Genomic DNA, 25,185 nt, shown 5'->3' with positions numbered 1-25,185 from the left:
GAATGCTGAAGCTCAGAGTTATGCAGCCACATGAGACTTTTCTCCACAAACCCTACCCAAAATCAAGAGCCCTCATCTCTGCAACTAAAGATTACATTACACTAGCTTCAGTTACCTCAAGTTATTCCTTTTTAATAGGGTCTTTCCAACCTGCAGTAAGCGGTCAATATTTTTAACCAATGATTTAGTGAGGCAGCAATGGAAATCTCATTAACATTGAACTCCAAAAACAATATTTAGAGAAATATACACAAAAAGCTATGTTAATGATAAAAGAACATTATTAAGGTTGCCAAGTCAAGCATTTTTAACTTAAAATATCCCAGAATTAAGGTTGCCTGTACAAACTTAATTCAGATCCCTATCTCTTTCCTCTACTGCCAAATTTCAAGTCCCTGCTCCAAAACATGGGGGTGCTAGAGCTTTTCAAAGAAAAGACCACCAGAATTTATCAGCAAAACAACTTATTTTCCCTAGCCTTGATCTCAAAAATGGCTGAACAGTTTTGGCTGAAATTTTCCAAAAACAATTCAGCCTGAGGCAGACAGCCAGCATGAAAAATTTCAGCCCAAGTGGTTAAAATCTGGCAAAAAGTTATGAGCAACTGAAGAAAGGGTCTTATTATGGGAGTGTCTGACAACCTTAATAATAGGTGTTGCGACCAGTCCCACCTATATTAAGGGCACTTACACATCAGGCTGCCAGTGCACTGCATGCTATTACAAGTAAAGCCTAGGTTTTGCAACAAACAAGAACTCTCTCCCACTAGCTCATCAGAGAGCAGATTCCCAGATTCTTTGCTGCACTGGGAGAGCAACTGAAGAGTCAGCTGCCTATTCCTGGTAATCCTCAAAAGCAGTGTGTGATGAATTAATGGAGGAAGTCACTTCCTTCCCCCCAACCGGTCTCCAAGGGACCAGCAAACCACTGTTGAGAAAAAGTTGTCCTTTTCAAGCCATCTCTCTAAACAGCTATTTTTCCCAAGGGGAGGGCACTTCTCCTTTTGGGAGGTGGAGCAGAGAGAAAATCAGGCCATGCTGCCTATTTTCAGTGCCACTCCTATTTCTCAATTTCAGGGAGGGAGAAAAAAGGCAAGAGAGATCAAAGGTAGGAGCAAATGTCCATTTAAACAAGGGGAGGAAGGTTGTGCATGAAGGCATGCACATACGGGGAAACCAGGAAAAAAATGGTAGTAAGATATATTTATATGGGAAAAAGTCTCTAAGGTGCCACAAGTACTCCTTTTCTTTTTGCGAATACAGACTAACACGGCTGTTGGTCCCTCCCATACAAATGACAGGTTTCAGAGTAACAGCCGTGTTAGTCTGTATTCGCAAAAAGAAAAGGAGTACTTGTGGCACCTTAGAGACGAACCAATTTATTTGAGCATAAGCTTTCATGAGCTACAGCTCACTTCATCGGATGCATAAGTATGCATCCAATGAAGTGAGCTGTAGCTCACGAAAGCTTATGCTCAAATAAATTGGTTCGTCTCTAAGGTGCCACAAGTACTCCTTTTCTTTTTATAGGAGGTATTGCTGCTGCAGAAATAAAGACAGCACTTTCCTTAAGGATAAGTAAGTATAGTTTAAATATACTCAATTTAATAAATCACTCTGAGGCTTATGGTTTATTGTGGTTTGTTTTTGGTAATGAAATGGAAGATTCAATGTTTGCATGCAATATCCAGGACAAGGTTAGGGTACAGATGCATGTGCCCAATATATATCAGAAGCAAAAAAACCACACTTCATTTGGGAGCGGCAAGCAGGCAGAGGTGAGCTGCACAGTGGCAGCAAGTATAGCACGCAGTCTATTGATACATGATCTGGCAATTACAGCCATGTATGATACTGTGCCATGGTAACAACTAGTACAGCTAATGCAATATTCGTGCATCAGTATTTTCATATTCTCAGTTCTCAGCATTATTTGTGAATCACCAGAAACCTTGAAAAAACATGAACCTGTTTTGTCACAGCAGATCAAGTATGCTGCAGGATTTAGATGTTCTAGATGAACAATGCATAATCTCTTTTCAGTCAGTTCTTCCCCTTCCCACAGGAAGCAACTCTTTCTCAGGTAAAAATAGCAGATTTAAGGGATGGCATAACTTTGACCATGAATCTAATAGGGAGATATAAACACCTAAATCTCATGGTCAATAATGAGAAAGGTGATGGTCTGTAGCCCATTACCTGGCTCTTTCTGATCTTCCACTTCCACAGACGATGGTTTTTCTGGTTCCTTTATTTTACTGGAAGGAGATTCAGTGATTTGGTCAGGTTCTATCACTGCTCCTCTCCAACTGCAAGTACAAGGTATTTCAATAATATTTAACTAGATTAAAATAGAGACAAGAGTTAAAATGAATTATCCTTATCTCTACTGTCAAACATTGTTCATTTCATATTTTCACAACAGACTGATAAACAGGGAACTAAATATCAGAGGGGTTGCCATGTTAATCTGTATCCACAAAAACAACGAGGAGTCTGGTGGCACCTTAAAGACTAGCAGATTTAATCAATATTAATGAGCCAATAAGTGATCTTTTCCTATTTTGTGCCATGATCAAAATCTCATTTAGTTCCCTAAAATATGAGGAGTCTGGTGGCACCTTAGAGACTAACAGATTTATTAGGGCATAAGCTTTTGTGGGTAAAAATAAACAAAAAAAACCAAAAAACCCACTTCTTCAGATGCATGGAGTGAAAATTACCAATGCAGGCATAAATATACTGATGTATTAAGAGAAGGGAGTTATTTTACAAGTGGAGAACCAGTGTTAACAAGGCCAATTCAGTCAGGGTGGATGTGGTCCACTCCCAGTAATTGATGAGGAGGTGTCAAGTGGACCACATCCACCCTGACTGAATTGGCCTTGTTAACACTGGTTCTCCACTTGTAAAATAACTCCCTTCTTTTCATGCATCAGTATATTTAAGCCTCCATCTGTAATTTTCACTCCATGCATCTGAAGAAGTGGGTTTTTTGGTTTTGTTTTTTGTTTTTTTTTACCCACGAAAGCTTATGCCCAAATAAATCTGTTAGTCTCTAAGGTGCCACCAGACTCCTTGTATTTTAGGGAACTAAATGAGATTTTGATCATGGCACAAAATAGGAAAAGATCACTTATTGGCTCATTAATATTGATTTGAAGTCAGTGATTTCTTCCAGGCAAATGGTAATGAACCTTTTATTGAACTGAATTAAGAAATATGAAGGCTTTTAGGATTCCATGAAACAATTGCTGCTGTAATGGAATTTCTTAAAGGAATCAGAAATGTACAAACTCAAAACGTGTGAAAGATCATTGCATTTGAAAATATTACAGGTGTTGACTTCCAGGTCTGAAATTATTGCATGAATCACTTCCAATTGATTAAAACAGTCTCATGCAAATGAGCATTACCAATTCAACTGTGAACACAGGACAGGGCTGCCCGGGAGGGGGAGTGGGGGGGTGTCAAGTGGGGCAATTTGCCCCAGGCCCCCAAGAGAGTTTTCACAGGCACGTCCTTCAGTGCCGCTGAACACACCCGGAGTGAAGAACCCGCCACCGTTTCTTCCGCTCCGGGTCTTCGGCGGCAATTCGGCGTCGGGGGTCCTTCCACTCCATGTCTTCGGCGAAGTGCCCCAAAGACCCAGAGCGGAAGGACCCCTGGCCCCCTGAATCCTCTGGGCGGCCCTGACACAGGATAGCAGTAATGTAAAGTGCTTGTTTTGTTACATGGTTTCCTCAACAAAGTGGCATCATAAATCAGTTTGGAAAAGAATTACATAAGAATTACTAAAAAAGAAAAGGAGTACTTGTGGCACCTTAGAGACTAACCAATTTATTTGAGCATGAGCTTTCGTGAGCTACGAAAAGCTCACGAAAGCTCATGCTCAAATAAATTGGTTAGTCTCTAAGGTGCCACAAGTACTCCTTTTCTTTTTGCGAATACAGACTAACACGGCTGTTCCTCTGAAACCTGTCATAAGAATTACTCCTGAAGGTAAAACCTTTTAAATAGGACCAAAGCCAAGAAAGGTTCACGCTGAGGGTTATCAGTTTTAACAACATCCTTTTATGTATCTGTACATTAACTGAATTTCAATATGAACTTTAGCTACCCCCAGAGAAGCATGGTTTATAGAACTCACAAAGCTTGTATGTTAAAAAAAAAGATAGACCTTATAGATCCAGTTACTACTACTGCATTAATACTGACATTGTTACTAGCATACTACAGACCTACACAGAAGTTGTTTTCCGAGATTTACCATCATTGCTGTCAGTAGTGCCGCTCTACCAGTGGTCGCAATGGCGGGAGTGCTTGGGCAGATAAGATTCTACAACCACCGTGCGAGGGTTTCGATGAAATGATGGCTAGAACACTAGTGCAGACTCGGTGCCACTGCCCGCACCAACTGAGCTGCACCAGTGGCAGCAAGGGTGAGAAAAATGTTAGGAAATTATATCTCGTGTAAACATACCACAGGTATCTGTGGTCAACTTTTACTATGCTCTCTATATTGAGCAATGAAGTCAAACGCTATTGCTTATTCCCAAATTAAGTGAACACCATGATTAATACACCAGAAAGTTGCAATGCTTTCACAATACTGGTTAATATGGTGAAAGTAGCACAGCCTCCTTAGAGTGGATGCAGTGACATCAGTATGAAGGTGCTTTATACAAATATTGCTATTCCCATATGGGTAGGGGAATAAGCTATTCCAATATAAGGCACCTTTATATCTGTATAAGTTCATCCATACCACAGGTTAGTATGCATAATTACACTGATTAAAAAATCCTAAAAACACACCCACCCCGACAGACAGTTATACCCATACAATTTGCAAATGTACATCAGGACTAAGATAATGATGATTGTGCTATTGTATTAGCATCTAACACAGAACAAATTGATAAGAGTGAAATAATCTTACAGACTGCAAATTTTTCAGGGCAAGGGCTGCGTCTACCTGTGCATTGGTACAGTGCTTAGTTTAATAGGGCCTCAAATCTTGAGTGGAGCATATAAGTAAAATAACATTCTAGGCAGACAATGAAAAGCCCTCACAAATTTGTACATTCATCTTATTCCCAATAGATTCTGAGAGAATAAAAATAAAACTAGAAGACTGCTCCAGCAAATCGTAACTTGTTGGAAATATTTCTACCTACCTAATAATGGACTTTTCTGTTTTCTCTTCTTTATCAGCCTGGCCAGGTTCTTCCTCAGTCTTGCCAGCAACATCTTGGGCCTTTATTCTTGCATCTCTCCGTGGCGGTCTGATCTGCAGATTAGGCGGACCACGTCGGACGTGAAGCGGCTTTGAGCGTTTCTAAGAAAGAAAGGCAAAAGTAAATCAAGATGCATATGATCTACCGCATGGGTGGCCAATACGCAGTCCCAAAGCATCCCAGAGTTGTACAATGCAATCTGAGAACACCCTCATTTTTAATATAGAGATGTAGTGCAGGGGACTACAGGTCACAGCATGCAACCTTTCATCTTAACCAGACAGGCCGAGGAGGAGGGAAATCATGTTTGAATTTTTTACCTCTGGTAAAACTGTACATAGCTCCTTGGGTAACAGTTATCGGTGAAGATATTAGGCTACTTGTATCATTACCAGGTATATACATAACACAGAGCACTGTCAAAAATGTGAACTTATTATACACATATATATAACTAGGTGCAATAATTGATACTAGTTATAACAAAGAGATGCATTACTAAGGGCTTACACATGCAGAAGTGATCCAATATCAGGAATTATTTTTCGTAATAGATGCACATTATACAAATTAGAAGAAAGCACCACATGAGAGATCATTTTCATTTAAAACAAAGAATCCTAAATTCCCTGAACTAATTGTGCGAACAGGAGAATGTGTGTGGAAACACAAACACACACACACGCACACTTTAAACAAAGTTCCTTTTTCCTATCACTCCCCCAATGAATTTATTGGAAACCAGACAGTTTGTATGACCCGTTAGGAGTGTATCCATAAAATAAATAACTTTCACACACCTGCAGAGCATCTCAGAGTTAGAGAGCTACTAGATTTATTATTATTTCCACCTCTTCTGGGAAGCTGTTGCAGTTTACCAGAGATGTTGACTATCCCCTGCCTCATATTCAACTGTGCACACTCTAGCCAGCCACAGAGCCTGGGGGCTGCTCAAATTTCCAGGACTGAGGTTTGGAGAGCTCCACAGCAGGTCAGAGCACATATTGCTGAATGAGAGGCAGGCAATGGTGGGTATGCCTGGGCCTAGGCCAAGCACAAGCAGATTCCTCAAGATAGTAAGATGGAGCCTAGAATACCAGGTCACAAAAGCCTGAAGTATCAGCACTGACAAGCACACCAGTGGTTTAGGAAACATACTGAACACAAGTTCACTATTAAATAAAGCCCACATGATGTCAACTGAGAATTCCAGAAATATCCTACCCCCACCTCCCAAAATGCTTTCATTGAGTATTAGTGATCCTATTAGACAGCTGACTAGCTCCTTCAGACTGAGCTAAGAAGAGAGTTCTCAGAAATCAGAGCAATTCTCTTCTCTTTAAGTCTATGGATACATACAAAAGCCAGAAATACTACACTGGAACCAAAGCCTTTCTTGAGAGTTGACTTCTCTACCTATAGGAAATTAATTCTTATAACAGGCCTTCGTTTCTTTTTCCATTACAGCTGTTGGAATTAAATGCTATTTGCAGCTTTCACAAACACTAGGGTTAAGAAGAACATTTTTCCTTGCAATACCTGAAGTGAAAGCTCTGGGTAGTTAGCATCTGCTTTCTGTGGTTCTGGTAAAACAGCTGGATTTGCTGGTTTCAATCCAGGGATTTCTGGTTCTGTCTTCTGATCTTCTGCTGATTTGTTCGTTAGACCTATACGGATAAAATACATTCAGTACATATCAAACTACCTGGCATAAGGAATTAACACTTTCGATGCTAGCTGGAAAACTAACTCTCCCCACACCAAATGTAGACAAGCACAAAGGTAGTCACCTGTATTTTATATGCAAGTGATACCTTTTTTTTTGGGGGGGGGGGGGGAGGCTACAGATCTTGCATGTCTAACTGAAAGTGTTAAACTACAAGCCTCCATAATAATAGATTTGGGGTTTTTTTGTTGATTTTTTTAAAAACAAAACAACAACTTTTCAATGCTGAAAGAAGACAGTGTTGAAGGCAAACTTGGACCTCTTTCCCTAAAGTGCTTAAAAAGAGTTCAACCCTTCTGCATAATCACAATGAAGAGAGAATTGTTTTTCTTATCCTCTAAGTCAGTGGTTCTTAACCTTTACTGCAGCCTGCACCCCTTTGGTTCTCAAAATATGTTCTCGCATCCCTTATCAAAAATCGTTGAAGTAGGTCAGTTCTTTAAACCTAGATATATTTTTTTGTTTGTATATTACAGTAATCGTTAAAAAATGTATAATGTTAAAAAATACATAAGTTTGATGAAACAAAGTAGATGTACTTATGTGCCTGTGCTTAATTTGTGTTTTCGATGATGTACCTTCTAAAAAAATCTGGCCTGTCTCGCACCCCCAGAAATGGCATCTCGCACCCCCAGGGGTTGCGTGCACCCCAGGTTAAGGACCACTGCTCTAAATCTTTAGGTTTGGGCTGTTTTATTTATTTTTTAAACTAAGTACTAAGGATGTTTGCATCCTCTAAACTCACTATTAGCCAAAACAAAATGTCACTTCAGATATTCAGGATAAAGAACCAAAATGAACTAACTGTTATTCAAATTTTTTAAAAAAGGGATGGATAGAGTAATTTCTACCTGAACATTTGCAATAAAATGTATGTAACATTAACTAAACTTCTGAATAAAATATTTTTTTCTGGCAGACATTGAGCACATCTTGCAAAAATGTAATTACAAAAACTAAGAACATGCAATCTTTTAACCACTTATGACATTTATTAGGGCAACCTTAAACTGTATGGAAGACGTACTTTTCCACTGTTCCCCCACGTTTGTGTATGAAATGACTCCACAGACTGCCAAGAAGGCAAACAGGAAGAGAATTACACTCCGCTGTAGTCGAGAAAGCTGCTTCCATTTCTTTGAGAAAAAAAATAAATAAGAGAAAGACTCTTTAGCATGACAAGTAGAAAGCCAGCCCATTGCTGTCAAACCAACCAACCCATGGAAGTTCTTTTAGAGTAATAAATATGAAATTGATTATGTGTAGGTTTTACACTGTTTCCTATTTTGAAAATCGATCAGTTACTTTGTCATGATATGGAAAGTAGCAACGCAGCATGCTAGCATATGGTAGGCTGGGTCTGAGAACAAATCAGGGCCAGTCACTGGCGGAGTCTGTAGAGCCTAGAGAAATTGCACTGTGATAAATATCCTGGACAGAACATCAACTACAGTACAAAGATCTTTACAGCAACCTTTCACTGGCTGATCTATGCATCTGTCCGGATGTGGTTCTGGAAAAGAGCCCAGAGGCTCCTCCCTTCTGGCCAGCGAAATGTACATAAGGGACGTGCAAAGCAGAAGAAAAATAGGGGTGAGGAGGAGGGGGGAGAGAGAATGAAAAAATATGACAGGTTTCAGAGTAACAGCCGTGTTAGTCTCTATTCGCAAAAAGAAAAGAAGTACTTGTGGCACCTTAGAGACTTGAGATTTGAGCATAAGCCTTAGAGACTTGAGAGATTTGAGCATAAGACTTGAGAGATTTGAGCATAAGCTTTCGTGAGCTATAGCTCACTTCAATTAAGTGAGCTGTAGCTCACAAAAGCTTATGCTCAAATAAATTGGTTAGTCTCTAAGGTGCCACAAGTACTCCTTTACTTTTTGTGAAAAAATTATGTTAGTGCATCAAAGCAGGAAACTTAAAAATAAAATAAGCATCTCAAGCTGGATAGGAAAAGCAAGACACTCCACCTCGGACAATCACTCTTTGTGAAACTTATATAAACTAGAGACTGCCACCAAAAAAAGACAACCATCCACATTCAGCTTTGGGAAAGTTCAGTAAACCAACAGCATAATTAACAAGAAAGTAAAACAAAAGACTGTTCACAATTAAGGACAATCCGATGAAATCAGCAGCCAGAGAAGAGTAAAAACCAGCCTTCTATTACGTATGTTCAGTAAACTGCATTTAGTGATAGCATTTTGGGTCTTGTCTATTTTAGTGCCCTCACACCATACATACCATTTCACTCTTTTTGTTTTTTGTTAAACCAGTGTAACAGCTTGCTGCTAACTTTTTGCACTAAGAAACCCTTCCCACACTGGGCAAAGCAGCATTTGGGCACATCCCTCAGTTTCCCAGAAGCTCTTCTGCCCCACGGTACTTCCCACAAACCTTGCACTCTACTCCTACCAGGGTTGAGACACCAGGTGCATCCACATTGTTGCAAGCAACCACAGGCCACAAACATTTCAGTGAAGGCTGACATGTCAACACACTTCACTCTGCCAAGCGGCATAGACATATGTTCCCTGTTATTCCCTAAACTGCTGACTGTACAGCAGAGATCCCGAACTGTGGGGCACACTGCCCTAGGGAGGGAACAGAGAAACATTTGGGGAGGGGGCAGCTGGAGCCCAGGCCAGCCGAGGCCCAGGCCAGCCCGGGGAGTTGGTGGGGGGGCATAGAGGGAAATCCATCCAGCTCTGTTCCTGGGCCCAGTCCCCTTTACTCCTGCTTATGTTCCCTGCTCCTGGCTCCGGGGGCAGGGAATCACAGACGAGGTGTGTGGGGGGGGGGGGTTTGAGGTAAAAAGTTTGGGGACCACTGCTGTACAGTGATCTTGTACATCCCTCCCCCAATAAAAAGGGTGAGATGTTGATATTGCTCAATCTTCTATGTCACCTTTTATCACAACTACCTCCTGGGCTACCTGTATCCTTATCCCCAATGTGGTTCCCTAGGACAAGTACAAACGCGGCAGCTCACCAGGATGGAAAGGGAATGAAAGATGGTAATGCTTTCTCCTCATTTCTCTCCTGTCTCAAGAGGAAGATGAAGGTGTGTAACCCCAGACCACCACCCCCACCATGAGCATGTTCACCAGCATCCTACCTCTTTTCCTTGAGATGGGTAGGATAAAAGGCGAGGCGGACGGGACCGGATGACATCTAGTGTCCAACCTGCCCCTCTAGGCATATCCTACCTCTTTTCTTTAGACTGGGAAGAGAGATGTTGCCCTCTGTCACCCACCTTCCCTATGCAGGGGTGCCTTATGCCCTCTTCCTCACTATCTAGGGTGCCCTTTCGGGGTGTGGGGGGGAATGGGCACTCCCTCACTGATACTGCCACTGCCTGTCCTCCGCACCCCTGCCTCAGCGTCTGAAATACCCCCAACCCTCCTCCACATCAAGTGGGGAGCACCACTCCCATAAGGGCTCTGCCCCCCCCCCCCACCTTTCAAACAGTGGGGGGACTTTCCCTCTTCCTTTGACTGTAGGGGAAAACACCCCCTCCCCCAGCAGGGTCTCCCCTCCCCCAGCGTCCGCCCTCTCCAGCGGGGGAGGGGGGCGGGGCTGCTAGGCCCCCCCCTGAACCTCCAGCAGGGGGCAGCGTCTCCCTCACCCAGCGGAGGGGCAGGCCCCCTCACCGTCCATGAGACCCCCTTCAGCAGGGAGGGGGCGGGGCGGCCACATCACCTGGGCCCCTCCCCTTCCCGCAGGAAGCAGGCCCCCCACCCGGGCCAGGTCCCTCCCTTCCCCTCACCCTCCAGCAGGAGCGCCTCCTCCAGGCCTTGCTGTTGTTGTAGCCGCCTGCCCCCGCCGCCTCCCCGAGGCTCAGGGTCACCGAGATGAAGTCCCGTCTCGGCGGCGGCGAGGCCGAGAACATAACGGCGGCTTCAGGAAGCAGAGCCCGGCCCGCGCACCGCTCCCAACCGCCAGCCGCCGTCCGCCGCAACCGCCATTATCCTGCCTCCCGGCCGCCGCGGAGCCGCGCCAGACGAGCCCGCTTCCGGGTGCCTCTCTAGCCTCACGCCCTGGCGGGACTCTATGGCGGCCCTAGCAACAGCCTCCCGCTTGTGTGCCTAGCAACGCCCGGCCTTGGCTGCCATGCGGGCACCAGAGATGCCTTGCTCCCCGTTATCGCTCATTGCGCCGCTGCCAGGGGGAGCAAACCTCACTGTGAAACAGCTCCCCCGCCCCAGGCATCCACCAAGGCGTAGGGCCTATGAAATGCAAAAAAACAGGACAACCCAGCACCCTCCCCGGCAAGGCAAGCCTACCACAATCCCAACCACAAGGCAACTCCGCAACCCCGCTTCAACAGCCACTGCTAGTCTCCAGAGAGATAACGCATAGAGATAAGAGATCAGTGACATCCCAGGCCTCCTCACTCTCGTGTGACTCCAGCCCTCTCTCACACGCGTGCCGCGCACTTCCGTGTTGGTGGCAGGCAGCTGCTGGATTTCCAACAGTTTTGATCTGTTATTGCTTAAACGGTGGAGGTGGGAACACTGCAGCACCTTCGGCTGGACGCAGAAACTTTTAACACTGGGTATCCCAGAGTATTGTGATAATCATGCAGATCTTTAGACCCAATTTAAAAAGACCCAGCCAATTAAATGGTTTTTCTGACAAAGCCATTAAAAAAAAAATAACTGGCCAGGCCAGTCAAGTCAAATACTGGTCAGGTGGTAACCCAAATCCACCAGCCAGGCAGGGCACTTAGTGCAGAATTTGATCACCCTTTGGCTACAGGTAGGGATCATTTCACCTGTCATCACAATGCAGCCACAGTGGGGGTGAGGCACAGCAACTGGTTTACCAAGGCCACTTCAGCGAACGTAGCTAGGGTTACCAACTTTGGTTGGACAAATTCCTGGAGGTTTCATTGCATGCCATTATCTTTAATTAAAGGTTAACCTTTAATTCCTGCAGACTCCCGGACAATCCTGGAGGGTTGGCAACACTAAATGCAGCTCAACATGCAGCCACAGGGAGCCCCTAGGTCACAGGGACCCCACCAAGCTCCAGTGTGAAATGCTTCAGGGCACACCTTGAGGGGTCTTGCGTGCAAGCTCTGCAGCAAGAACACCTAGTTCTTGAAAAGCACATTGACTCTTGAGGCCATTGGGGAAGTAGGGTGCTCTCCTTTGATGACCTCCCTGACTTGTGCACATTGCAAATTTCTCCCACTCCCACCAGTATTTAGCAGGAAACCTCCACGCACTCTCTCGAATGTCCTTCACAAACACACTCGTCCTGAACGCATTAGTGAATCCCCTCCCACAAGGCTGATATTGCACAGGAATTTGGAGCAAGGAGGATCACACACTAAATCATGGCTCATGCAGCTAGGGAGAACAATCTCATAGGTTAAATTTGCTAACGTTGGCACTGTGTTTAACAGTTGCACACAAGGCTATGTAAGAGTTTAGCACAGGACATGGTGAAGAAGAATCATAGTTAATTGAAACTGCAGGGAAAATGGAGGGGGATAAGATGTAATTATGTGAATTGGGATATGCTAGCTAAATTGTCCCAATATCTGTAAGAGAGACAAGGTAGGTGAGGTCATAGCTTTTATTGGACAAACTTCCATTGGTCAGAGAGACAAATTTTCAAGCTACAACACAGAGATCTTCTTCAAGTCTGGGAAACAATCAGAATGTCACCGTTAAATACAAGGTGGAAGAGATCATTAATAATGCTAAACTAACATATTTCAATTTATGTTAACATATTACTTATGCTAAACAATCTGTTCCACCTCGTATTTAGCTCTGACACTCTGATTAAGTTTCCCAGATCTGCAGAAGAACTCTGTATAAGCTCAAAAGCTTCTCTCTCTCACCAACAGAAGTTGCTCCAGTAAAAGATATTCTTCTTCTAGTGATTGCTCATATTGATTCCGATTAGGTGTGTGCGCACGCCACATGCTACAAACTTTTCACGAGAAAGTTTTTCCTTAGCAGCTCCCGTCAGGTCGGCTGTGGAGCCTCCTGGAGTGGCGCCTTCATGGTGCTGAATATATGCCCCTGCCGACCTGGCCCCTCCTCAGTTCCTTCTTACCGCCAGGGATGGTTGTTGGAACTGCAGTCGCTTGTCTAGCAAATGTTTCCCTTAGCGTACTTTCTGATAGTTGTAGTTTAGCTCTTAGTTAGTTGAATAGTTAGTGTATATGGTGCATATAGTGGTAGATAAGGTTTGGGAGTGGGCTTTTTTCCCAATCCCTAAACTCCCCTCCGCCCCCGCCCTTGGGCTCTGGGGCATGCCACGAGGCCAAAGGTTTAAACCTTGCGGAGTCTGCAGCAAACCTATGCCAATGAGTGACCCCCATCACTCGTGTCTAAGGGAGGCACAACAGACTGACAAGTGCAAAATCTGTATAGCTTTCCGCCCTAGGACGAAAAAGGAGCGAGACTTCTGCCAGAAGCAACTGCTCACGGAATCTGCTCTTTGCCCCCAGCCTGCCACGAGCCGTCAGGACCTGGCCCCGAGCGTGTCCATACAGAGCGCCCCGGCACATGACACAGTGCCGAGGAAAGATCTAGTCTAAGAGACCCTCCGCACTGGTGCTCCTCGGCACCGCAAGCTTCAGCCCAGCACTGCTCCCACTTGCCGGTGCTGCACGAGCACTATAGAAAGACCGACAGGGGGTGCTCCCCGGTACTGAAGACAGCGGGACCAGCATACGCATCACCAGTGCTTCCCGCGAAGGAGCACTTGGCACCCAAACAGCAAGAGTCAGAGCAGTCGACTTCGGTTTCCCTGGGGGGGACCGTTGAGCCCAGTGCCCAGTGACTCCCTGGAGCAGTGCCAGGTAGAGAAGCTAGAGCTGCCCTCCACCCCGGACATTTTTGAAGCCACTAGAGATCTCATTGCCATGATATGGTACCCCAGCCCCCGGCGGTCAGGGACAAGCCTCCAGTGCTGTATCGTCTGGCACCATCTAGAGGCAAGCCAGCCATGATGAGGCGATTACCATCACCTGTCCGGCACCGGTCACCTCGGCACCGCTCCTGATCACTGTCGCCGAGATACTGTTCTCAAGCACCGGGTTCTGGACATGCTCCCCGGCACCAGCAGGGAGACGCTCCCCTTCCCTGGCACCACGAGAGGAGCGGCACCAATCCCTGCACCGAGAGGGGAGCAGCACTGATCCCCAGCACCATACTCTCTGCACCAGTCCCTAGCACCGATCCCTGACACGGGCATCTCGGCAGCGGTCCCCAGCACAATACCCTTCGGTGCCACCGTGGCCATCACGGTCGAGATCGGTCTCGTCCGACTCCTTCTATTCTCGCTGCTGCAGGCACACCGGCAACGGAGGGAGACACCACCGGCATGGCACCCCCAGTGGCAGCCCCCCAGCGCAATGACCCTTTTGGACCTCCTGGGTTTACCCTCAGGCCCAGGGCTCCCTCACCAGGGACTCCTACTTGGTGGCCTCCAAGACCCGAGCGCTTCAACCATCTAATGACAGGCCTATGACTCGGGGATCCGAGATGATGTTGGCACAAGCCTCATCGCCTGTCCAGGTTGCCGCCAAGTCAACTCCAGTGCAAGTCACACTGCAGGGCTAGGCTACTGCCACTGCAACAGTGGTTGCCTCAGAGGCTCCCAGCACTGACCAGGAGGAGATTAGAGAGCTGGAGGGTCAGGAGGACCCCATGCCACCTGTGGCCTCCTCATCTTTGTCCCTGGACAAGGCGGTGGCAGGGGCTTCTACTTCGGGTCCTCCACTGATTGACCATTGGGCCTACCAGGACCTTCTGCAGAGGATCACCCATAACATGGGGTTGCAGGCAGAGGAGGTTGTCGAACCTGAGGACTCCATGGTTGCCATCCTCACACCAGAAGGCCTATCCAAGGTAGTTTTGCTCCTGATAAAAACAATCCAGAGCAACATTAAGTCTCTGTGGCAGACCCCTGCCTCCATCCCACCTACCACTAGAGGCGTGGAGCGCAAGTACCTCATCCTTTCTAAGGGGTACAAGTACTTGTTCTCACACCCGCAGCCATGCTCTCTGGTAGCGGCCACGGTTAATGAGAAGGAGAGGCAGGGGAAGCAGGGGCCAACCCCTAAATCCAATGAGTCGAAAAGGATGGACCTTTTTGGAAGAAAGGTCTACTCTCTGGGGGGCCTGCAGCTGAGGATAGCGAACTAGCAAACTATCCTCAGCAGATATAACTTCAACTCGTGGACCTTCATGGGGAAGTTTAAGGAGCTGATCCCAACAGACTCCAGAGCTGAGTTCTCAGCAATTATTGACAAAGGGAAGGCAGTGGTGTGGATCTCCTTGCAGGCCTCGCTAGACTCTGTGGACTCTGCTGCCTGCACCCTTTCCTCCGGGATAGCCATGAGGAGGAGCTCATGGCTACAAGCGGCCGGGCTGCCCCCTAAGGTGCAGCAAACCCCACAGGACCTACCATTCGAAGACGTAGGGTTATTCTCGGAGCAAACAGACTCCAGGCTGCACAGCTTAAAGGACTCCTGGGCGACTATGAAGCCGTTGGGTATGCACACGCCGGCAACCTAACGAAAACATTTCAAGTCCCAACCACAACAACAGGATTTTTATAGATGTAGGGGCAGGAATGGCAGACACAAACCCTCCCATCCTCCTCCTCCTGGGCAGGGACAGGGCCCAATCAAACCTTCGTCAGGCTCAAAGCAAGCCTTTTGAAGGTCCACCTGAGTACAGAGCACCTGTCTCAGCACCGGATCCTTCCTCATGTTTTTTGAACCATCTATCCCACTTCTACAGTGCTTGGTCCCAAATAACTTCGGACTGCTGGGTTCTTCGCATGGTAGAAGTGGGATATTCTCCCCAATTCTGCTCCTACACCCCCCATCCCTCTTCAGGGACCTCTCTCATGAGCAACTCCTTATCCAGGAGGCGCAGATGCTCCTCGCCATAGGAGTGGTGGAGGAGTTTCCTCAGGAGCTCAGAGGAAAGGGATTCTATTCCTGATACTTCCTAGTCCCCAAAACCAAGAGGGGTCTCAGACCTATTTTAGACCTGCGAGGACTCAACAAGTTCCTAGTGAAGTTGAAGTTCCTCATGGTCTCCCTCAGTACAATTATCCTTTCTCTGGATCCAGGTGTCTGGTACGCTGCCCTTGACATGAAAGATGAGTACTTTCACAAAGCTATTCAGCCTGCACACAGAAGATTCCTACTGTTTGTCATCAACCACAAACATTATCAGTTCACTGTCTTTGGCCTGTCAACAGCCCCCTGAGTGTTCACCAAGTGCATGTCAATCATAGCAGCCTTCCTCTGAAGGAGGCAGGTGCAGGTATACCCAGTGATGAGGTGGAGCCGGTTTGCACCGGTTTACGCGAACCGGTTGTTAAATTTTGAAGCTGGTTTAGAACTGGTTGTTAAAGGGGTGGGCAAACTCCGGGACGCAGGCCACATCCGGCCCGCAGAACCATCCTGTCCGGCCCACCTGAGGAGGCTCCCCTGGCTGAGAATCCCTTTTTAATTTTCACTCACCTGGCGGCACTCCGGGTCTTCGGCAGCACTTTGACAGCAGGCCCTTTACTCGCTCTGGGTCTTTAGTGGCTCTTCAGCGGCAGGCACTTCAGTGCCGCCGAAGACCAGGAGCAAGTGAAGGATGTGCCGCCAAAGACCCGGAGCAACTGAAGGAACCGGATCTTCAGATTTTGGCAGCTCATCACTGGGTATACCCCTGCCTCGACAACTGGCTGCTCAGGGGGCGCACCAGGGAGCAGGTGGAATCTCAAGTCCATTTAGTCAGATCCACTTTTGAGAGACTGGGTCTCCTCCTCAACGAGAACAAGTCAACCTTCTCACTGACCCAAATAATAGCGTTCATCGGGGCGGTGTCGGACTCAGTTCAGGCAAGAGCACTTTTGCCGGAGTCCCGATTCCAAGCCATGACAGACATCATTCAGTGCCTTAGGCAGTACCCCACCACTACAGCAAGGGGATGCCTGAATCTCCTTGGCCACATGGCAGCCTGCACTTATGTGATCCAGCACGCCAGGCTGAGGCTCAGGCCACTCCAGGTGTGTCTCGCTTTGGCCTATCGCCCAGGGCACGACAGCCTAAACTCAGTGGTCACTGTGCTGGAGCAAGTGCTCGAGTCCCTCCAATGGTGGCTCGACCCTCGGACAGCATGCGAAGGAGTTCCCTTCAACAGCCCCCAGCCCTCCTTGTCCCTGGTAACGGACGCATCAGCCCTGGTATGGGGTGCGCATTTGGGAGACCTCCAAAAGCAGGGTCTATGGTCGCAGGACGATCTCTCACTTCAAATCAATATCAAGGAGCTGAGGGCGGTGCAACTAGCATGCCAAATCTTCCAGGCCTGACTAGAAGGCCAGTGCATGGCAGTTATGACAGACAATGCTACTGCCATGTTTTACATCAACAAGCAGGGTGGAGCCCTCTCCTCTCCCCTATGTCGGGAAGCCCTCCAGCTATGGGAGTTCTGCATAGCCCACTCCATTCACCTGGAAGCATCCTATCTACCAGGAGCTCAGAACGCGCTGGTGGACCACCTCAGCAGATCCTTCCACAATCACGAGTGGTCCATCTGGCCAGATGTCATACACTCCATCTTCCAAAGGTGGGGGTTTCCCCAAGTCGATCTGTTCGCCACAGTGCCCAATGTTCTACTCCTTCCAGAAGCACAGCCCAGGCTCAGTCATGGACGTACTCCTGCTACCCAGAGGAGGCCGCCTGCTCTATGCCTTTCCCCTGATCCCTCTCATGCACAAAGTTCTACTCAAGGTCCGCAGGGATGGAGCAGAGATAATTCTGGTGGCACCAGCGTGGCCATGACAACACTGGTACACCACGCTCCTGGGGCTGTTGATGGACGCCCCGATCCTGTTGCCACTCCTCCCCAACCTGATCACTCAGGACCATGGTCGTCTTCATCATCCCGACCTCCAGTCCCTCCACCTCACAGCCTAGAAGCTTCATGGCTGAACCCCATGGAGCTTCTATGCTTGGAACAGGTAAGGGAGATCTTACTTGGCAGCAGAAAGGTCTCCACTAGGGCCACATATCTGGCAAAGCGGAAAAGGTTTACCTGCTGGTGTGACCAGTGTCATATACCCCCACTTCAGGCACCTATATCTCTCATCCTAGAGTACCTTCTGCACCTGAAACAGCAAAGCCTGGCAGCGTCATCCATAAAAGTACCCCTCGCTGCTATCTCGGCCTTCCAACTGGGAGTGTCTGGATGTTCCGTCTTCGCCAACCCCATGGTTGGCCGGTTCCTCAAGGGTCTGGAATGGCTACATCCCCAGATTAGACAGCCTGTTCCTGCATGGGACCTTAACTTGGTCCTCTCCAGACTAATGGGGCCCCCCTTTGAACCACTGGCAACTTGCTCCCTTCTCTACCTGTCGTGGAAGGTAGTCTTCCTGGTCGCCATTAAATCAGCAAGGAGTGTGTCCAAGTTAAAGACCTTTACCTCAGACTTCAGGTGCAACTCAGACCTCACCCAGCCTTTCTTTCTAAGGTTGTGTCACATTTCCATACTAGCCAAGACATATTCCTGCCTGTTTTTTATCCTAAGCCTCATGCCGGTAGCCACGAGCAGTTGCTGCACTCTCTCGATGTAGGGCGAGTGCTAGCATTCTACATCGAGCTCACTAAACCATTCAGGAAGTTGAAGCAGTTGTTCATAGCAGTGGCAGACTGGAAGAAAGGACTCCCAGTCTCATCTCAAAGAATATCTTCCTGGATCACGTCATGCATCCGCACGTCCTAAGAGCAGCCCCAGCACTTACGGCACACTCCACAAAGGCACAGGCCTCATCGACGGCATTCCTGGCCCAGGTCCCGATACAAGAAATCTGCAGGGCAGCAACTTGGTACTCAGTGTATCTGTTCACCTGTCATTATGCCATCATCCAGCACACCAGAGATGATGCAGCATTCGGCAGAGTGGTGCTCCAATCAGCGATTCTATAACTCTGACCCCAGTGCATAGGTAAGGCTTGGGAGTCACCTAATTGGAATCGATATGCGCAATGACTCAAAGAAGAAAAAACATTTACTCACCTTCTTGTAACTGTTGTTCTTTGAGATGTGTTGCTCATGCCCATACAAATACCCACCCTCCTAACCCTCTGTCAAAGTAGCTGGCAAGAAGGAACTGAGGAGGAGCCGGGTCGACAGGGGCATATATTCAGCGCCATGAAGGCGCCACTCCAGGGGGCTCCACAGCCAACCCGACAGGAGCTACTAAGGGAAAACTTTCTGACGACTGTGCACACAGCACACACCTACCTAATTGGAATTGATATGAGCAACACATTTCAAAGAACAGTTACGAGACGGTGAGTAACCGTTTTTTACCTCATCCACCTTCTGTCTCTAATAGCCTGGGACCAACACAGGACCAGAGTTTGGTTTATGCCCAGCAACTTTGCAAAATTCTAGCTGTCCACATGACCTGGGTGAGTAATCAGCCAGCAACCCCTATAAGGAGAACAACCTTACAGAAGACGGTAGCTGCTCAGGTCCTCAGAACACTGGCTAGACTTAAGAACACTCATCAGAGAATTGCCAAAACCAGAACAATTGCAGCCAAATGTGGACATAAGAATGGCCATGTTGGGTCAGACCAATGGTCCAGCTAGCCCAGTATCCTGTCTTCTCACAGTGGCCAATGCCAGCCTCTTCAGAGAAAGTGAACAGAACTGGGCAATTTATCGCGTGATCCACCCCATTGTCCAGTCCCAACTTCTATCAGTCAACAGCTGGCAGCTATGCTAAAACGCTGAATTATAGGTATTGTGAGGAATAGTGTTTTGGGCCATTACTGTAGACTATACCATAGTAGTTAAATAAAAGTTGGCACAAAAGATTGGTAAAGAGACATGGAACCTTTCAGATCTAGCTCACTGCTTTGAAGGTCAGTGACCAAAAACCATCAACGACTATCAGCTGTTTGGCAGATTATGTGAAAGGGGTTGGTGCTTTCAGTACTATTTTATTCTGAGTGGTCCAATCGAACAGGACAAAGCCTACCATCACCATTGACCATAATCAGTAGACCATGTTGTAACCTCAGAAAATAATCCTATCTTCTACACCCTAGAGGTAGGTCCCCCTCCAGGTCAGGCCTGAAGCACAATGGGGAAACAGGGAGTTTGCAGCTGCCCATGTCCTGTCAGTTCTACAAGTGGACTTCATTTCTCATCACTATCAGACTGGCACTAAATTAACAGAAAATACTTGTCTGATCTCAGAAGCTAAAAAAGGCTAATGTAGTGCCCATCTTTAAAAAAGGGAAGGAGGATGATCCTGGGAACTACAAGCCAGTCAGCCTCACCTCAGTCCCTGGAAAAATCATGGAGCAGGTCCTCAAGGAATCAATTCTGAAGCACTTAGAGGAGAGGAAAGTGATCAGGAACAGTCAGCATGGATTCACCAAGGGCAAGTCATGCCTGACTAATCTAATTGCCTTCTATGATGAGATAACTGGCTCTGTGGATGAGGGAAAAGCAGTGGACGTGTTGTTCCTTGACTTTAGCAAGGCTTTTGACATGGTCTCCCACAGTATTCTTGCCAGCAAGTTAAAGAAGTATGGGCTGGATGAATGGTCTATAAGGTGAATAGAAAGTTGGCTAGATTGTCGGGTTCAACGGGTAGTGATCAATGGCTCCATGTCTAGTTGGCAGCCGGTATCAAGGGGTCGGTCCTGGGGCCGGTTTTGTTCAATATCTTCATAAATGATCTGGAGGATGGTATGGATTGCACCCTCAGCAAGTTTGTAGATGTCACTAAACTGGGAGGCGTGGTAGATACGCTGGAGGGTAGGGATAGGATACAGAGGGACCAAGACAAATTAGAGGATTGGGCCAAAAGAAATCTGATGAGGTTCAACAAGGACAAGAGCAGAGTCCTGCACTTAGGATGGAAGAATCCCATGCACCGCTACAGGAGGTCATCTAGTCCAACCCCCTGCTCAAAGCAGGACCAATCCCCAACTATATCATCCCAGCCAGGGCTTTGTCAAGCCTGACCTTAAAAACTTCTAAGGAAGGAGATTCCACCACCTCCCTAGGTAATGCATTCCAATGCTTCACCACCACCCTCCTAGTGAAAAAGTTTTTTCCTGATATCCAACCTAAACCTCCCCCACTGCAACTTGAGACCATTACTCCTTGTTCTGTCACCTGCTACCACTGAGAACAGTCTAGATCCATCCTCTTTGGAACCCCCTTTCAGGTAGTTGAAAGCAGCTATCAAATCCCCCCTCATTCTTCTCTTCTGCAGACTAAACAATCCCAGTTCCCTCAGCCTCTCCTCATAAGTCATGTGTTCCAGACCCCTAATCATTTTTGTTGCCCTCTGCTGGACTCTCTCCAATTTATCCACATCCTTCTTGTAGTGTGGGGCCCAAAACTGGACACAGTACTCCAGATGAGGCCTCACCAATGTCGAATAGAGGGGGACGATCACGTCCCTCGATCTGCTGGCAATGTCCCAGTGCAGGGGTGGCCAGCCTGGGGCTCCGGAGCCACGTGCGGCTCTTCAGAAGTTAACACGCGGCTCCTTGTCTAGGCACCGACTCTGGGGCTGGATCTACAGGCACCAACTTTCCAACGTGCCGGATGGTGCTCACTGCTCAACCCCTGGCTCTGCCCCAGGCCCTGCCCCAACTTCACCCCTTCCCTCCCCCTCCCCTGAGCTGGCCATGCTCTCGCTCCTCCACCCCTTCCCCCCAGAGCCTCCTGCACGCCACAAAACAGCTGATGGGGAGGGAGGGGGAAGGCGCTGATTGGCAGGGCTGCTAGTGGGTGGGAGACGCTGGGAGCAGGTGGTGGGAGCTGCTGACTTATTACTGTGGCTCTTTGGCAATGTGCACTGGTAGATTCTAGCTCCTTCTCAGGCTCAGATTGGCCACCCCGGTCTAGTTTTTCAGGCTTAAAAAGAGAAAAATATAAAAAACTAGTTTGGTAGTTATAAAACTCTACAGAAACAAAGACCAATGAATTCACAGAGTCCTGAAGCATTTGGTATAGTTTCCAGGTGTTTATTTTCCTTTGGCAATAAATCATCAATTCACACAGTTTAAAAACTCAGCTTGTTTAGAAAACTCATCCTGATGGGTGGAGGAGAGAATGGGAGGATGTACAACGATCACCCTTGGATTATTAAAATACTAGAACCCAGCAAACCAGCAGAGACATCACCAATCTGCCATTTGTGAAGAATCACTAGGATTTTCCTGTAGATTGTTCCATAAATAGGACCCCTTTTAAAAGTGATTGCTAATGTATGATGTTAGAGTAGAAGTATTATTCCATTTATCACCTTGGTGTAAATTTCTATATAAAGAACAGCTGTGAAGCTGAATTTAGAGCTCAACTGTATGTTATCAAGAGGCACACCACCTATTTTAGACCCAAATTTAACTCCATCCCACTTAGCCTGTTATCCTGCTTTAAATTAGAGCTGATAAGTCTGAAAAATTGAACCTATGAAAAAGCGTTCTGCTGAAAAATACATCCCCCATAATGTCAGACTTTGCCTATTGTGCTCCATTTCTGGGTTATTGTCATAATCTTGGAAGAAAGTGCGCGATGCCGGTATCTTTAAAACAGATCCTCAATAATACTATGCTTGTATTCCACAGCAGCAGTGGCAACATCCATGATATCCAGGGACAAAATACCAGAGTATGACCCACATGCAAGAAATACAGATGAAAACCTACTAGAAGTCATAGCGATATCTTCATTATATAGCTGTAGTCAAGAAAACTGTGGGAGACATAAAAGAGTGATCTCCCTTTGTTTTGTAAAAAGTGTCATTCATCATAAATGCTAGAATTATTTTAACCCAATACATGACAGATACACATAGTTAGTATTTAAGAAGTTCCCTTCAAATCCGTTTTAATGTTCCAGTTTAAGACACAAGGAGCCAGGAAAAGAACATTCAGCATTCTCATTCAGCTCCTCTTTGAAAACACAGTATACAAACCCGTACCAGCAGCTACATGTGCATGGGATGAAAGTGTGTTGGGCTGAACTATGCTTCAGGCTCTGAAGAAAATGTATTCATTTGGCAGAGGCACTCTGCAGGAAAACGGTATCCTTCGAGCACAGTGTAGTTTAAAATAAACCTGTGCCTGATTTAACAAGCATCAGTCACAGAGATACTATGTGATTTGGCTTCAGCATCATTCAGTAACTTGACTGACTGAAATCAAATTACCTCAGGAAAATCCTGCAATTTAGATTATCGACTGTCAAACTGTCAAAGGCAAGTGCTTAATTTACAATCAATCTTTAAGGTACCAATTACACACGCTAATGAAGTAATTAGGGATGCAGTTAGTGATCTGCATGTGCAAATGGCCATTTGCAACTCATATGTGCAGACAGAATCTAAATTTAGACTGCCAGATTTGCATGTATGAGTTCTTTCTTAAGAAATTATGGACCCAGTGCATAAATTACAATCATGCTACAGGCTATTTTTATATTTCACCAAAATTCTGGGTACAGTTCAGAGGCAGGAGTTTAAAAAAAATCACTAACTCTTAGTTTATAAAAAAGATAACAAATAACAAATTCAGCAATTGCCTGGTTGGGGCAGCTGAAATATCAGAATCCAAATGAAATATAGTCCCCAATTGCCTTCTTTAGCTTTATAAAATGGCTGTTATTGGGGCTGGGGGGGAAGGACTCTGGGTAACAACGTTTCCGCCTGTGAAGATACCTGTAGAACTGCATCTGCAAATGCAGATTTGGTCTATATACTCAGTATATTTTTATAACTATGAAATGACTTTGGCAATGGCGGTGCAGATTTCAATGGATTCGTATTCCACATCACAAAGCACAACAGTGCCAAAGACTCCAAGGAGATGGCGCTTCCACCTCATCCTTACAGGTGCTTCTCCGAGGTCAGGATTGAGGTACAGTTTGCTACACATGCTCTGTTAATTAATAACCCAGATTCTCAATCTTGCACTTCTCACTAAACATTATTTAAAGATAACTTTAAGAAGGAAATCACAACAAGAGTAATACAACACTTCAAGGGAGGCAGGAGTACTGGACATGTATCCTTCCACTAGGTTGTGAAGGCATATTATTGCTGTTTTATTGCTTACATAGTTTATACTGGGAGTAAATAGTTCTTGCCGTTTGGATTTAACAGTTTTCTCTACCACCTGGATTTCTTCCAATTATTGTTTTAAGGCACTTAGATAAAGTCCAAACATTAGAGATATGCTATAAAGCAAAATGAAAAAAAGTTCACAGAAGAAGTGGAAGGATCTTGTAAAAACATTTTTATACTGATTTTTAAAGACTAGGTCACAACCTATAAATGTCACACTTTGCCAAGTAGAATACCTCTAACCTGGATATCTCCTTCATATTTTGTTGGTGAGGTGACACCTGGACATGCAAGCCTTGTATTCCCAATTCTGCAACCCTTCTGTTAAGAAACACTTCTTCACACCAAGAGCCCCAATGAAGCAAGCCCCAATTCTATGCATTTGGGCTCCCTGAGTGAGCACCATTCATCAGCAACGATTGCAGAATTGGGATCTTTGTAGGATTAGGTAAAAAAAAACAACCACCAGATATTCAGGAGAAAGAGCCCAAATCCTGCAAGGTGGAATGGGACTTGAGTGGTCAGCACTTTACAGAATTGGGTATCAGAATAAGCTTCTTCATATTCACACACAACTTCCAATAATGTCGGTGGGAATAAGACTTAGTGAGAGGAGAATTAGACCCGTTAAACTGCAAAGCAGATGGATTTGGTCCCAATGGCTCTTCTAAAATAAAATCTGGTTAGTAACTGGGAGCACAAATATAACTTCATTCATACCTGAACCTACAAGTATGCTGAGGTAAAGATGCTGCCTTCAAAGTTAGCAAACAGAATTGGAGTATGTGTCTATATATTTGTCAGCATAATTGCTACCCAATCAATTATCTCTATCATTAATAACAAAGCCAACAGTTTAGCAGTGTCTGTTCCCAGCATAGAGCTGATGGCCAGATTTTTATTTTTTTTCTTCATTCAAACATCTTCTACCATTTCTGTTTTGCTTTCATCAAGTATAAAGGGCGAATAGAAGTCTTTGCTCTTCATGTGTGTATCCAGACCCTGAAATTATACGACAACAACATGCAATTAGGTTGTAAACAAGTCAGACTTGGTTAACTTTGTTATTTTCAGTGCATGTCGTACT

The 25,185-nt window shown here is 46.2% G+C and overlaps 2 protein-coding genes across 2 annotated transcripts in view; both read right to left on the bottom strand.

The window, feature by feature from the left end:
• The window catches only part of MAN1B1 (mannosidase alpha class 1B member 1), a 32,604-nt gene extending 21,622 nt beyond the window's left edge, over positions 1-10,982 (bottom strand). Inside the window, exons 1-5 of the mRNA XM_073314606.1 lie at positions 10,734-10,982; positions 7,993-8,101; positions 6,779-6,906; positions 5,180-5,340; positions 2,199-2,308 (exon numbers count right to left, since the gene is read on the bottom strand). Of these exons, the coding sequence (XP_073170707.1) occupies positions 2,199-2,308; positions 5,180-5,340; positions 6,779-6,906; positions 7,993-8,101; positions 10,734-10,856 (631 nt within the window). The 5' untranslated portion in view covers positions 10,857-10,982. The remainder of the gene's footprint in view (positions 1-2,198; positions 2,309-5,179; positions 5,341-6,778; positions 6,907-7,992; positions 8,102-10,733) is intronic.
• A 10,996-nt stretch (positions 10,983-21,978) lies between these two features.
• UAP1L1 (UDP-N-acetylglucosamine pyrophosphorylase 1 like 1) overlaps positions 21,979-25,185 on the bottom strand; it is a 34,456-nt gene continuing 31,249 nt past the window's right edge. Inside the window, exon 9 of the mRNA XM_073314218.1 lies at positions 21,979-25,100. Coding sequence (XP_073170319.1) covers positions 25,014-25,100 — 87 coding nt within the window. The 3' untranslated portion in view covers positions 21,979-25,013. The remainder of the gene's footprint in view (positions 25,101-25,185) is intronic.

The sequence above is a fragment of the Lepidochelys kempii genome, chromosome 16, assembly GCF_965140265.1.
Source record: "Lepidochelys kempii isolate rLepKem1 chromosome 16, rLepKem1.hap2, whole genome shotgun sequence".
Lineage (NCBI taxonomy): Eukaryota > Metazoa > Chordata > Testudines > Cheloniidae > Lepidochelys > Lepidochelys kempii.
This window is presented reverse-complemented; position numbering and strand designations above follow the sequence as displayed.